Consider the following 13,413-nt stretch of genomic DNA (forward strand, 5'->3'; position numbering starts at 1 on the left):
ATTTTTGAGGTAAAATTTGTAAGTTTATAATAACTGACACTTTAGCCAAAATTTATCTTTTACTACTACACTTGCCGGAGCATGTGGAGACAGAAAAGTTAGGTTAACTGTACTTTCTACAAAAAGAGAGTATAAATATATTAGTATACTTACATGTAACATATATATTGTCCTTGATTTTATTTGTTTTAAAAAAATTCTTTTAAATTTTTCGTGACATTTTTTCTATTTAAGAGGCTGATATTCAGACAGAAAAAAACATCAAGAAAATGGCTACCAAACCAGGAATGCTTACCGATTGGCCATGGAAGCCTCTTGGAAGTTTAAAGGTACTCTAGTCTGTTTGTCATCACGTACAACTCTTATGTTTATCGTTTTCATCAATCTTAACACAATTTGATTTGTAGTATATAATGTTGGCTCCATGGGCAATGCATTCTGTAGCAAAAGCCAAAAATGGGTTGGAGTTGGACTACTTTAATCTCCTGATCCTCCCATTTCTGCTCTCAAGAGCTCTCCACAACCAGATTTGGATATCCTTCTCTCGCCACAGAACTGCTAAAGGCAACAACAAGATCTCTCAAAGACCAATCGAATTCCAACAAGTTGACAGAGAGACCAACTGGTCTGCTCCATATATTTTCTTTCTAGTAGGAGTACTCACTTTTTTTTTTTTTTTTTTAAATTTCTTTCAAATTGCTAAATGTCTGTTGCATTTAGGGATGATCAAATTCTGTTGAACGGACTTCTCTTCTACTTTTTCAACTCCATACTGCCAGCCTCCTCTTCCTTGCCGGCGTGGAGGACTGACGGCGTCGTTATAACTGCATTGCTCCATGCCGGCCCCATCGAGTTCCTCTACTACTGGCTGCACAGAGCTCTGCACCACCATTATCTCTACTCTAGATACCATTCTCACCACCACTCCTCCATCGTCACCGAGCCCATTTCATGTAAGCAAATTATGGTGTTTTTGTTTTGTGTTTTGTGGGGGTGAGAAGTTAACGGCGTTTATGATGATCATGCAGCTGTGATACATCCCTTTGCAGAGCACATAGCCTACTTTATGCTGTTTGGGATTCCACTTTTTGGAACCTTTTTTATGGGCGTGGCTTCCTTGGCTTCTATCTTTGGATACATAACCTACATTGATTTCATGAACAATATGGGGCACTGCAACTTCGAGTTCATCCCTAAATGCCTCTTTTCCGTCTTCCCTCCTCTCAAATACTTCATGTATACGCCTTCGTAAGTATGTTTACTTATGACTGTGTATGGTGTCGTTCAGTTGTCATGTTTACTTGTGACTCTATACGGGGTCGTTCAGTTTCTATGTTTACTTTACTTATGACTATATATGAGATCGTTTAATTATCTTATTTAACGAACTGAACGCAATCTATATATTCGATTTTATATGATTGTCATGTCTATCAGGTTCCACTCGCTGCATCACAGTCAGTTCCGGACCAACTATTGTCTCTTCATGCCGCTGTACGACTACATCCATGGCACTGCTGACAGGTCATCCGATGCCCTCTACGAGAGCTCACTCGAGAGGCCACAGGAGATTCCCGACGTGGTGCACCTCACCCACTTAACCATGCCGGAATCCATCTTCCACCTCCGCCTTGGATTCGCCTCGTTCGCTTCAAGGCCTCATGAATCCAAATGGAGCGCGTGGCCTCCTCTGTCATGGCTGCTCACCTTCATCAATGGTGGCAGCACCTTTCTTGTAGAGACAAACATGTTCGGAAAACTCAAGCTACAGACGTGGACCATCCCACGTTATAGTATACAGGTAATTAAACACACCATATATATATATTATATATAGTCATGCATGTTGTCATGTTATATCAAGCCTTCATCGCCCAAATATACGTGTAGTATGGCCTCAAATGGCAACGACAACGTATCAATACCTTAATCGAAGAAGCCATTCTCGAAGCTGATGTACGAGGCTCCAAAGTCATAAGCCTAGGATTGCTCAATCAGGCAAGTCCTCCTAACCTTAACCAATTATGAAATACAGTAGACACTAGTCATGCTAAAATGAAGCTATTTGGTGAATTATCAGAGCCAGGAAGTGAACAGAAGTGGAGAATTTTTCATTGAAAGATACCCAAAACTGAAAGCAAAAGTTGTTGATGGAAGCAGTCTAGCAGTAGCCATTGTGCTAAACAGCATTCCCACAGGAACAACCGAAATCCTATTCCGTGGCGCTCTCTCCAAACTTGCTTTCGCCGTCGTATCCGCTTTGCTCCAACGCGGCATTCAGGTTGCAACATTCTACGAAAAGGAGATGCTTAAGCTATCCGCGGCAACTAAGGGTGAAGTTGCAGTGTCCAAAAGTCAGAGTCAGAAGGTATGGATAGTTGGAGATGGATTATCAAGGGATGAACAGCTCAAGGCACCAAAGGGGAATACTCTCTTCATTCCTTTCTCCCATTTCCCGCCAAAAAAGGAGCGGGACGACGCCTCGTACTGCCACACTCCTTCCATGATCGCCCCTCCTTCTCTCCAAAATCTTCATTCTTGTGAGGTTAGTAGTGTAGACTTACTCTGTTTCGAGATGCATTTCAGGTCCTCTGTTTCCCACATATTTAAGGCATGTTTTGGTAGAATTGGCTGCCGAGAAGAGTCATGAGTGCTGCGCGCGTGGCCGGAATACTGCACGCCCTCGAGGGGTGGGACGTGCACGAGTGCGGCCACTCCATGTTCGACGTCGACAAGATTTGGGAGGCTGCTATTAGACATGGCTTTCGCCCCACAACCATTTCCAAATGACCACCACCATATATATGTACTCCATTTATTTTCTCATGCAATTTCTCTTTCTTACTACAGTACATGTGTGCTTATTCGGTTATCCGACCGGACCAATTTCAACCGGTTTTGCAATGAATCAAGACCAAAGGATTGGTTTCCGGTCTGGTTATGGTACCGATTATGCTCGGTTCTCTCCTGGGACCCTATTAAATTTCAATTTCAATTTTATATTTTATAATTATTTAACGTACACTAATACAAATATCTAAATGTTTGTACGTATTTAATTGTTTAGTTTTTTTAGTTATTAGATTACTGAACATTCAAGTATTGGATTATCAAATTTTTAGGTATTAGATAATGAATATTGTTGGTTTGTATTTTAATTTTTAGGTATTAAATTCATGAATTGTTATATTTTTAGTGTTGGATTGTTAATTTTTATCGATATTGAATTGTATAAATTTTTATTTGAATAACATCAAATTAAAATTGAATGAAAAAATCGGTTCTTCGGAACCGGCCAATTAGTAGACCGAAATCTTATTCTGTCCGATTCCCATGCCCTTCGTGTAATCGGTTTTCTGGTCTGATTAGAACCGCCCATTGGTTTGTTTTTGTATTAATTAGGTTCATTCAATATTTACTACAAGAACACAAGATTACAAAACGATTTTTTCTGTCGCAACAACTGTAATTCACATACAAAGAATCAACAAACAAAACAAGATCAAGAAGCATTAAATGTTGGCACACAGCATGGACGAGAGCTCATCGTTGAGAGGATTGCACATTTTGTGCAGAAAATCGTTAATCAGCGCCAAAAGCGTGGACACGACATCTTTCCACTCGTATTGACTCCGATTGAGTGAAATAATCTGAGGCAGTTGAGCTCTGCAAAGAGGACACGTGGAGTGTGATTGAAGCCACACATCAATGCACCTCGAATGGAAGGTGTGGCCGCATTCCGGCAGCTTCCGGCACCCATCGCCGCCGCATATGTCGTTTAGGCATATGGAACAGTAGAGCTCAGTCTCCGAGCTCCCGTCGAAGTCGGAAGCTGCAGTTATCCGGTCATTTTGGTCGGAAATTTTGTTGAGGAAGGTGAGAGAAATGGAGGTGAATGATCCCATGCTTGATCAAGTTTGTTTGTAAAATGCTCTGTTTTTGGTGTTGAGAAATGAGGTTGATCTGATTGCTTATATAGTTATGATGAGAGAATTAAATCAAGATTGTGACAGAGAAGAATTCTTACAAAGGTTGAATAAGTTGAATTGGATTCAGCGGTAAATTATTTGAAAAAAAAAGAATGGTGATTTTTTGAATTTGGAGATGACCGAATAGAAGTCACATGTTTAGTCAAAGTGGAGTTTGATAAATAAAAATTGAAAATTAAATAGAGGGCCGTGCTGGGACTGTGTTAAATTAATTATTGACTCTTTCCTTGTAGTTTTCTCAGAGTTTCTATTACTACAAGTGAGTTCAATTTTGAACTATTTTACCAATGTGGATACTGTAATGTATTTTAAAATTAGTGATGGATTCAGACCATATATGAAGAATTAATTTAGTGACAGATGAAGTATATAATCGTCCAAATAATCAAATAATTCTCTGCATTAAAATAAATCCATAATTTAGAGCAAACAAATAAAGGATGAATGAACATGTAGCAATCTTATTACTAAGAAATATAAAACATAGGAGAATTCAGCTGTTCGTATATTAGATATATATGAGAGCATATATAGAGGCAATAACCTCGTTGAGACACTATGGTAAAACAATATAGAGGCAAGAAACCTCACAACAATAAAATCGAAAAAAAAAGTAAAAATGTAAGCCTTCCACCTAAGGGGAAGAAATCCAGTGATGACACACAGACTTCGTCAAGCCATATATCTCATAACTGCCTGCCCAAGAAAACCAATAAAACTTTGAGGTACCGTTGCACCAAAATACAAACAATATAAGAAGCGGAATACACAATTTCTGCGTAATTATCAGAGCAGTGTCTGTTGAGTCTGTTCAATTTATAGGACTGACTCATCACAAAATGCAGTATATCAAGTAGTTAGTAAATCATTACCTACACTGATATCTGGTGCAAAATGATGAGTGAAGTCCCAAATTTAAGCAGCAACCTGTGTCAAGAGAGAAAATTTATTACATAGGAGGATATTGATGCAAAGGGTGTGATCATATTCCTAAAAAATTGTAGATTCCAACTCAGCTGATCTCCCAGCCCAGAAACAGTACAAACTGGTCAATAATTGGTTACTGAAATTTGAATTCTACGTACACCATGACTCCTTTCCACAATGAGAGAAATCCTTGTATCTGACTCACTTGAATCTATTAACAATTGAAATTTGCTATTTATTTGTCATACCAGTGTAGTCAGTTTGTGACCAAGACTGAAAGTGGCAGGTAACATAAATTTTTTTTCGTAAAATAGTAAGTAATTCATTAGAACACCATAATAAGAGCATTCTACTTTACGCTACACCAAGTGATGTTTACTTCAGGGTGTGTCGCATGACGTCATCTGGGAGCACTTTTATGTATCATTCCACTGGAAGAGCAGTAATGCTAACCTTGGTGAAAATTGCTTTGACTGCCTCAAAAACTTCTCCAACTGGTCTTGTGGCATCAATCTAATTCCAAGGAAACATCAAGTATTATAGTTGGCTTCTTCTGACTATACAAACAAAGGTGCAAATGGTGATTAAATTACCTTCTTAACCTTGCCTTTTGCACTGTAATATTCAATAACTGGGAGACTAGATTCCAAGTAAACCTTAAATCTCTTCCTTATAGTCTCGATATTATCATCCTCCCTACCCTATACAGGAAGAGAAATTTAAAAAGGAGTGAAGATGAATACAGACACCACTAGAAGAAGAAAGCTGATTAGAACACTTATTATATATGTAACCTGGTTTCTACCCAGCAAGCGTTTCTCCATTTCTTCCTCAGAACAGTCAAAGAAAAGTACAAATTCTGGCTGGACGCCGGTCTGCGGAAAGAAAAAGCAAGCTGTAACATGGAATCATGGATCGAACAGCCAGGGGATGATCATAAGATGTATTACTTGCTTTTGGGATGTTGTAAACCATCTCATATTAGCATGCCAAATGCTAATGCAAGGAAGACATCAATCATATCAAATAACTCGATATGCATATATATAGTAAACATAAACTTACTACAGACTCAAATGCCGCACGATTCTCCTCATTACGTGGGAAACCGTCAATAAGAAACTTGTCGTTTCCGTTTTCCTCTATTGCTCGTTTCAGAAGCTTGATTGTCACCTCTGAAGGTACAATTTTTCCCTCCTTGATCATGTTTTGAATCATAGTCCTACAGGTAACCATAGAAACTGTAAGATGAAAACAAAGAAAACACTTATGCCTTGAGACAAATGCATTATTTTAAGAAAGTGACTATATTATTAGTTCGTTCAGTGTTTATTAGCCAACCACAATCTTAGATCAAGGTCCATGGTTAAACAGTACCAGAAACCTAAGGACTCCATACAATATCAAGATGAGTAAAAGAGCAATTAGGAAAGACAAAGCAACTCTTCTTCAGTAAAAACATCTTTTCTTCTGCCTATATAAAAAACAACCCACATAATAGATAGTGTTTGAGCTAGAAAAAAAGCTTTACCCATTCTCAGAACCAGATTTGATCTCTGCTCGGAGAAGATCACCTGCACTCAGGTGAGTATAACCAAAATGTTCGACGATGTTTGCACACTGCGTGCCCTTACCACTGCCTGGACCACCTGCTCGAGTTTAAAGAGAAAAAGCATGTATGTATCAGGATAGTATCTATATAGATCTCAGTTAAAAAAAGGTTTTACATGTATGAGAAACACGGAAACTACAAGTGGGAGCAAGACAACATAAATCTTTTGAAAGGAAAGTGTTAACTCACCCAAAACAAAGACAACGGTGACCTTCTTGTTGATTGGTGCTCTTCCATTTGCTTCCTGACCAAATAATGTGTGAGTATCTTGCAAGATAGAAGATCCAAATATCTATTAAAACTGCTCTTCTTAATTAGCTGTCTTGAATCCAGATCGAAAGAAAGGATTCTCAAGAATGACAATCAACCAGATTGAAAGAAAATACCTTGTTTGCAGCATCCACAACAGTCCCCATAGCAGCCGCAGAAAATCTAGTAAATTATCTGAAAGACAAGCAAATAAGCCAATGGCAGTTAGATTCATGCTCTTATTGGATTACATGAGAGAAGCCAAAGAAATCAAGAATCGGAAAATTTGTAAGTAGTTAGATTGATTGATTAAAGCTGAAACAAAAGCAGCACTACTTTCTTGCATAAATTTTCTAATTTTTGTGGAGATCTCAACATCATGTATTTCAAGCATGGACAACAAACAAAATACTTTACGAAGAACGGAGAGATCAAGCATTTTTAATCACGGTCACAGCTTAGCATTAAACACAAAAGAAAACTAGATTCTTGTAGGCTTAAATTCAGATAACATTATCAGCATGTAGCCAAAATATGAAGATCTTTATGATTGAAGAAGGTCAAATCTATAGAAAAAACTAGTCTTACAATATAATATAGGTTCAAACATCTTTTCATTAAATATGAAAACAATAAAGACAGAAAGCAAAAGTAAACTTGAATGCATGGAATACGCATTTGGTTTGGATCCTTTAAACAGTGGCATTGCGCATCAAAGAACATTATTTCGGAATCAAATCCACATAGAAAAAGGCCGAATTAAAAACAATAGCACATAAAAGTACGAAAGAAGATGATATCTCATCAAAGACAGTCCAGAATCAAATAGAAAATCATCTCACCAACAGAATAAATTAAATAAAAAAAAAAGATCCAATCTTTCAATTGACTACAAATTCACGGAAATCTTCCAAGCAACTAAAAAGATAGACAATGAGGATCATCCATTTTCCCGCGATCTGGAGTTTCACCAATCGCATAATAGATTGTGAGATCAAACCAGCCATTGCTCAAATTATTCACCACACAACAGAAAAAGGACACGATAGCTCAAAATTAAGCAAAATAGAATGTCAAAAAGATACCAAACAGGAGGAAAAGATCAACATAAATCTCATACTCGTTCTATGATATCCAACTTTCTTCAAATCTCTACGTGGTCTAATCCAGTCACCAATATCATAAATTAAACGCAGTCCCTTACTAATAAAGGATCGAGGAGACAAAGAAAGATGTGGAACTCACCAAATTGTTGTGAAGAATTGGAAGAAAGAGAGGGAAATAAGAGGAGATCTATATGTAGGAGCGCCTCCGATTTGTATAGCATATGGGTATGGCAATGCAACCAACTGTAACCTTTGTAATTAAGATATCATTATTATAGTAATAAATACTTTATAGTTGCGTTTTAGCGTTTTTAAGTTTCCCAAGCTTCTACTTTGCGTGATACTAAAGTCGTGGTATATGATTACGTTTTTTATCACAGCAACCAAAATTAGGATGGAAGAGCGTTGCTCTGTGAATAGCCCACGACGGATTCTGAGCTTCTCCAAGACCCGGGCAGCCAACGTCTCCTTCTCCGACGCCGATCACCGCTCCCAGACCGAATTAGGCGTCTCCGGCGAGCACGGCCCCAAACTCTCTGAGGTTTATGGATTCGTCGGATCCATCACCACCGTTGTTTTTACAGGTCCGATTCATCTGCTCCTTTCGAATAATCACCCACTCTATTTCTATGATTAGTATTGATTGTGCATTTTTCTCAATTTTTGCTTATCGTTCCTAATTTATCTTTGAATTGTGTGAATACGACGGATTAATTCGTGATTAATTTTTAGGGCTTGTGTGGAATTGTAAATTATGATGTATATTGTCACTAGAGTTTTAATATGCTGGACATTATTGAAGCATATTAATGATAAAGCGTCATTGGATCGATTATGTATTTTCTTGATTGCTTGTGGCGGTACATATATGTAGATGGACCATATGGGACTGTGATTGAAGATGCAAGGATGATATGATAAGTATTCATGTGTAGTTTCTCATGTTTGTTGGAGCTTGCAGAATCTTGAAGGTTATATAATTAGAATAGCAGCTAACAGGTTCTTTTTTTCTCGCGCAACAGTCATATTCATCGTGTGGGCGTATGTTCCTGACCATTGGTTGCATTCTATCGGGATCTATTACTATCCAAGCAGGTTCGTGCTTTCATATGCTTGCTTGCTTTTGTTGCGCATTCTCTCTAAAATGCAAATAATATGCTTACTCCTGCAATTATCATGGAAAATTTAAGGCAACTAAGATGAACAAAATTCCTCTAGTCTTGTTAAGTTATACACTTTGTCTCAACAAGTTATGATAGATAGAGTGCTGGTCAAAAATAGTAGAAACATAAATCAAGTTTCCTCTACAAACTTAAAACTATCAGATTGAGGAGTTTAGCAATGGAATCGATGAATAACACATTACCCTTGGTTAATGTCTTCTATATAGCAGTACATGCCTTGTAGTGATATCTTGAAAACCTTTTCAGGTATTGGGCTTTGGCGGTGCCAACTTACGTGATGGTGACGATTGTGCTGGCCATCACATTTTATATTGGCATGAACTTTATGGCAACTCCTCCTCCTACCTCCTTAAATATAATGTTTGGTAAATTTACTTCCTAGGTTTTTTCTTACACTGTACTCATGATATTCTCTGGTCCAGAATCATCAATAAGGATTGATAAAAATGTGTTCTCATGTAGCATCAAAGATAGTAGTAACCTTTTCACTTCTGCCCTATTTGCAGATGAATTTAGTAGGGAAATGCTGAGCAATGTCCCTTTTGTAGATGATGACGAGCAGCCAATTGAGCCTATATCTGACATAGGCATTAACAGAATTAACAAAATCATGTTCGACAGCTTCAAATGAAGGTGTTTGATTTGATGAGATCATTCTACATGTATCTAAAGTTAGATTGTAGGACTTTCTCATTTTTCCAGTTACCTCGTAGAGTTTATGAAACAAAATTAGACCAAGTGATTTGTGGTGAATGTTATTACAGCTATCTCCATGTCTTTACCATGTACTTATGATTTAATTGTGTTGAACTTTGGAACTGAAGGTCAGTTTCCAGCCTGCACACAGATTTGATAATAACATGTTGCTGCCTTGGCCTCGAATAATTTGATAATCTTGGAGAAAATTAATTTTGGAAAAATTCCGAAGGTCCAAAATTTCGTGAATTTTTAGGTCCAAGAAAATGTTATGTACAGAAAGAAAATTAAAAATACAAAATTTGTTTATGCTTAAATTATTGAATAAAATAATAAATCAAATTTTGTAATAATGTCAATTAGAAATTTTATGGTATTAAAATTAAATTGAATATGTATTATAAATGAGAGTGATGCTGATTATAATGCATCAAGAATAACATTTTAAAATACTAGTAGAGTACAGTATATGCGAATATTAGAAAATAGGCAATAGATGTTGACATTTATATTGGGTTGAAGATGCAAGATTGTAGGCCACCGGAATTCGTGGAGGGACATAGATTCACACAAGAAGAGATTTGGAAGAATTGAAATAGCATTGGTGGTGTAGTTATGGCGGCGCTTCAGCTATTCTCCCCTTTTCTGCCAAAGCTTCCTCCTTCGTACACCTCCCAATTTGCTCCTCCCACCTACTCTTTTCGGATGTCTTCTTCGTCCACGCCAAGGTACTCTCTTTCTCTCAATTGGAGCTCTGTCTCAACTCCCATTATTCTTATAGTTCAAGTTTGCAAAATGGTTTGATGGGATTTTGCGTTACATCATATTATTAGGTGCTCTTCACTTGCACCGGTTGCTCCACTGGAAGCAATCCTATTCGATATTGATGGAACACTAGCTGATTCTGATCCTATCCATTACTATGCATTTAGAGAAATGCTTCAAGAGGTTTTCTCCCTCCCCCTATAATCCTTTTTCTTTCCTCCTCTACTTAGCTCAACTTTTGATGTCATTACAGCTAGGATACAATGGTGGAGATCCCATAACTGAGGAATTCTTCATAACTAATATTAGTGGCAAGCATAATGAGGAACTCTGTCAGGTTCTCTTCCCAGATTGGGATCTCCAAAGAGCTAGGAAATTTTTTGTTGACAAGGAGGCTATGTTTCGAAGGTACTACTAAACTACATACACCTAAACTGTTGGCTTGTAGATAATTTTGTACTCCGTGCTAACGTAAACAAGCAGACTGGCTGCAGAACAAACGGAGCCGGTTGCTGGGCTTGACGCGTTGTGCAGATGGGTGGAGGACAAGGGTCTGAGACGCGCTGCAGTCACCAATGCTCCAAGGGCTAACGCGGAGATGCTGATCTCATTGCTGGGGCTTGACGAGTTCTTCGAACTAGTTGTGATTGGAAACGAGTGTGAACGACCAAAGCCTTTCCCGGACCCCTACTTGAATGCTCTGAAGGGACTTGGAGTATCTGCTGATCATGCATTTGTCTTTGAGGTATGGCTAGCTTTTCTCTAACATCAACTTTGATACTACTTAACAATGTGGTCTTCCATTGAATTCCTAGTTTGTTTGCATAAATGAAGGATTCTGTGTCTGGAATAAAAGCTGGGATGGCTGCTGGGATGCCAGTGGTTGGCCTAGCTCTAAGGAATCCTGAAAGCATGTTGACGGGAGCTGGGGCAGCTATGGTGATCAAGGATTATACCGAGACGAAGTTGTGGACTGCTCTAGAAGAAATTTCCAAGAAGAAAGAGGAGCTCAAAGTTACATGAGCTGGGAATGTGGCCAGGGGTGCATTGATTGACCTGTTGTATTTGTAGCTCTAGTTATAGAAAAAAAAATCCATTCTTTCAACATATACGAGACAATAACTTGCCCCTTTTAAATGAAACTGTACCCTTTGCTCTTGTACCTGAATTATAGTACTAAATTCAAAACTTACATCTTGGTTCTGTACACTGGTAAATTATAGGGGTAATGCAAGAATTGATGAATGTACAACCTCTGTCTGCTATAGATCGTTATGAAGCATCTTAATATACAAAATATCTTGCCAATGATACAGAATCGACCTCATCCCTCGCCTTCTTGTACAGTTCAAGCCGTTTTGCCATCTGCTGCCTCTTCTCCATCAAGGTTGGATCTTCATCCAGCAAGTCGCCTAGTTGTAACGCGACCAAAACGACATCATAAAACGGGAAATTTGGATCAATAGCTACTGCCTCAGCTGCTGAGCTGCCATGTGGATTGTCCCTGTGGATTCCCACCCGGGTTTCCTAATCTCTCAACTTCCTCAGGAAGTCTGCGGAAGAACTCCACAGTCAGATATGATGCTTCCATATCAACCAATCTAATGGTTGTTTTAGAGATTCATTGGTCGTGGCTGCTTTAGTTGATTGCGGACTTGGGAATCGTCTCAATTCCAGCTCCGTTTGATGTATTTCAAACCAGAATCACAAATCAAGTCATGTCAGAAGGTCACCTGACGATGACACTCTCCAATTGACTTCCTCACTAGTTCCTTCAAGACAAAGTGAACCTGAAAAATGGTTTCCGTGGTCATTGATGCCGAAATAGAGTACGTAGCAATGTTAATATTGCATCCCATTTAGGAACTACTTAGAGTATCAACAGTTGCTTCAGCAGGCCCTCTGAAATAAGTCGTTTATAACCTTGCTAAGGAGCAATCAAGTGTGGCTGATAACATTCTGCAGCGAGAGATATCGGTCAATGCAGATAAGAAGTATAAGATGGAGAATTAAGGAGAAACTTACCCTCCATCAAGATGCTCCTTGAATATCAATAATCACGTTGGGAATGAAAGAACTCAATAAAGTACATCATCAATACTTTTGTTTGTTAAGGATGCATTACTTGCCCTAATTACAGATTCCTAGTGCTCAAACAGAAATTTCAACCATATCAGATTTACTAAACTAAAGCAATGCCAGTCAGGACATCAATTACCATTCAGAAACAAAATTCTACTAGCCAAGTGCGAATAGTCAGGACTTGTCGCAAATCATATCAAGAGAAGTAGATAAGTGCAAGGGACAAATCTAGTACATACACAACAAAGATGAAATTCACTAAAACGGTTATTCAGCCAAGATTGGACAAGCCTCTGAAGTTACAAACTAAGAGACATCAGTACTCATTAGTTTAAAAAGGGCAAGCATATACTGTACAAGATATATAGGAGCGAACCATATTTTCAATTTCCTCGGCTAAACTGTCTGGTTGCCCGCCATGAATGAAGTTCGCACGACAAGTACGAAGAGGAGCAACATAGTAAAATATTACTCCCTCCTCCCCTTAAAATTTGTCACCTATTTCCTTTTCTGTCCGTCCCTAAATATTTGTCACCTTTCACTTTTACCATTTTTTGTAGTGGACCGACCTCATATTTCCACTAATTCATTTCCACTCACATTTTATTATAAAACTAATATATAAAAGTAGGACCCACATGCCACCAACTTTTTCAACCCACTTTCTATTACATTTTTTAAAATCCGTGCCGGGACAAATTATGAGGGACGGAGGGAGTATTTACTTCACTTACTTTTAAAAGTTGAGATTAAATTGAAAATATAAAATTTGTGCCATGGTGTTCACTAGGGGTGGGTATTCA

General features: G+C 38.2%; 4 protein-coding genes across 5 annotated transcripts; 3 read left to right on the forward strand and 1 right to left on the reverse strand.

Moving 5' to 3' along the window:
• The first annotated feature begins 204 nt into the window (after positions 1 to 204).
• LOC125196666 (very-long-chain aldehyde decarbonylase CER1-like) lies at positions 205 to 3,013 on the forward strand. The gene is made up of 8 exons (XM_048095271.2): positions 205 to 329; positions 408 to 625; positions 721 to 953; positions 1,029 to 1,248; positions 1,438 to 1,801; positions 1,891 to 1,998; positions 2,081 to 2,545; positions 2,626 to 3,013. The coding sequence occupies exons 1-8, from the start codon at positions 270 to 272 to the stop codon at positions 2,788 to 2,790; spliced, it is 1,833 nt and encodes a 610-aa protein (XP_047951228.1). The 5' UTR covers positions 205 to 269; the 3' UTR covers positions 2,791 to 3,013.
• Positions 3,014 to 4,430: 1,417 nt separating this feature from the next.
• Positions 4,431 to 8,109, reverse strand: LOC125192383 (UMP-CMP kinase 3-like). Its single transcript, XM_048089920.1, has 10 exons — positions 8,023 to 8,109; positions 6,915 to 6,972; positions 6,718 to 6,772; positions 6,448 to 6,565; positions 5,982 to 6,138; positions 5,711 to 5,791; positions 5,510 to 5,617; positions 5,370 to 5,429; positions 4,862 to 4,916; positions 4,431 to 4,685 (listed from the first exon to the last, which is right to left on the reverse strand). Exons 2-9 carry the CDS (start codon positions 6,942 to 6,944, stop codon positions 4,905 to 4,907), a joined length of 621 nt encoding a protein of 206 aa, XP_047945877.1. The 5' UTR covers positions 6,945 to 6,972; positions 8,023 to 8,109; the 3' UTR covers positions 4,431 to 4,685; positions 4,862 to 4,904.
• Positions 8,110 to 8,259: 150 nt separating this feature from the next.
• On the forward strand, positions 8,260 to 10,369 carry LOC125192384 (Phosphatidylinositol N-acetylglucosaminyltransferase, GPI19/PIG-P subunit). The gene is made up of 5 exons (XM_048089923.2): positions 8,260 to 8,467; positions 8,906 to 8,978; positions 9,314 to 9,432; positions 9,574 to 9,700; positions 10,286 to 10,369. Exons 1-4 carry the CDS (start codon positions 8,278 to 8,280, stop codon positions 9,696 to 9,698), a joined length of 507 nt encoding a protein of 168 aa, XP_047945880.1. The 5' UTR covers positions 8,260 to 8,277; the 3' UTR covers positions 9,699 to 9,700; positions 10,286 to 10,369.
• On the forward strand, positions 10,359 to 11,735 carry LOC125192382 (2-deoxyglucose-6-phosphatase-like). Of its 2 annotated transcripts, none has more exons than XM_089069871.1 (5): positions 10,359 to 10,491; positions 10,597 to 10,711; positions 10,782 to 10,936; positions 11,012 to 11,273; positions 11,344 to 11,735. In XM_089069871.1, exons 1-5 carry the CDS (start codon positions 10,379 to 10,381, stop codon positions 11,434 to 11,436), a joined length of 738 nt encoding a protein of 245 aa, XP_088925997.1. In that variant the 5' UTR covers positions 10,359 to 10,378; the 3' UTR covers positions 11,437 to 11,735. The 2 variants fall into 2 exon arrangements, with proteins under 2 accessions (XP_088925997.1, XP_047945876.1); XM_048089919.2 differs by having other exon boundaries at positions 11,363 to 11,735.
• Positions 11,736 to 13,413: the final 1,678 nt, after the last annotated feature.

This window comes from Salvia hispanica, chromosome 4, assembly GCF_029641045.1.
Source record: "Salvia hispanica isolate PSC_SH4W2 chromosome 4, Shi_PSC_v1, whole genome shotgun sequence".
Lineage (NCBI taxonomy): Eukaryota > Viridiplantae > Streptophyta > Magnoliopsida > Lamiales > Lamiaceae > Salvia > Salvia hispanica.

Excerpts from the sequence above, each read along its gene's own strand:
- LOC125196666 (XM_048095271.2), top strand. The coding sequence starts at position 270 with ATGGCTACCAAACCAGGAATGCTTACCGATTGGCCATGGAAGCCTCTT. Across the intron at positions 954-1,028 it reads CGTCACCGAGCCCATTTCAT|CTGTGATACATCCCTTTGCA; the intron begins GTAAGCAAATTA and ends ATGATCATGCAG. Across the intron at positions 1,802-1,890 it reads TCCCACGTTATAGTATACAG|TATGGCCTCAAATGGCAACG; the intron begins GTAATTAAACAC and ends ATATACGTGTAG.
- LOC125192383 (XM_048089920.1), bottom strand. The coding sequence starts at position 6,944 with ATGGGGACTGTTGTGGATGCTGCAAACAAG. Across the intron at positions 6,139-6,447 it reads AAATCTGGTTCTGAGAATGG|GACTATGATTCAAAACATGA; the intron begins GTAAAGCTTTTT and ends GGTTACCTGTAG. Across the intron at positions 5,792-5,981 it reads GTGCGGCATTTGAGTCTGTA|ACCGGCGTCCAGCCAGAATT; the intron begins GTAAGTTTATGT and ends TTCTTTCCGCAG.
- LOC125192384 (XM_048089923.2), top strand. The coding sequence starts at position 8,278 with ATGGAAGAGCGTTGCTCTGTGAATAGCCCACGACGGATTCTGAGCTTC. Across the intron at positions 8,468-8,905 it reads CACCACCGTTGTTTTTACAG|TCATATTCATCGTGTGGGCG; the intron begins GTCCGATTCATC and ends CTCGCGCAACAG. Across the intron at positions 8,979-9,313 it reads ATCTATTACTATCCAAGCAG|GTATTGGGCTTTGGCGGTGC; the intron begins GTTCGTGCTTTC and ends AAACCTTTTCAG.
- LOC125192382 (XM_048089919.2), top strand. The coding sequence starts at position 10,379 with ATGGCGGCGCTTCAGCTATTCTCCCCTTTTCTGCCAAAGCTTCCTCCT. Across the intron at positions 10,492-10,596 it reads TCTTCTTCGTCCACGCCAAG|GTGCTCTTCACTTGCACCGG; the intron begins GTACTCTCTTTC and ends TCATATTATTAG. Across the intron at positions 10,712-10,781 it reads TTAGAGAAATGCTTCAAGAG|CTAGGATACAATGGTGGAGA; the intron begins GTTTTCTCCCTC and ends ATGTCATTACAG.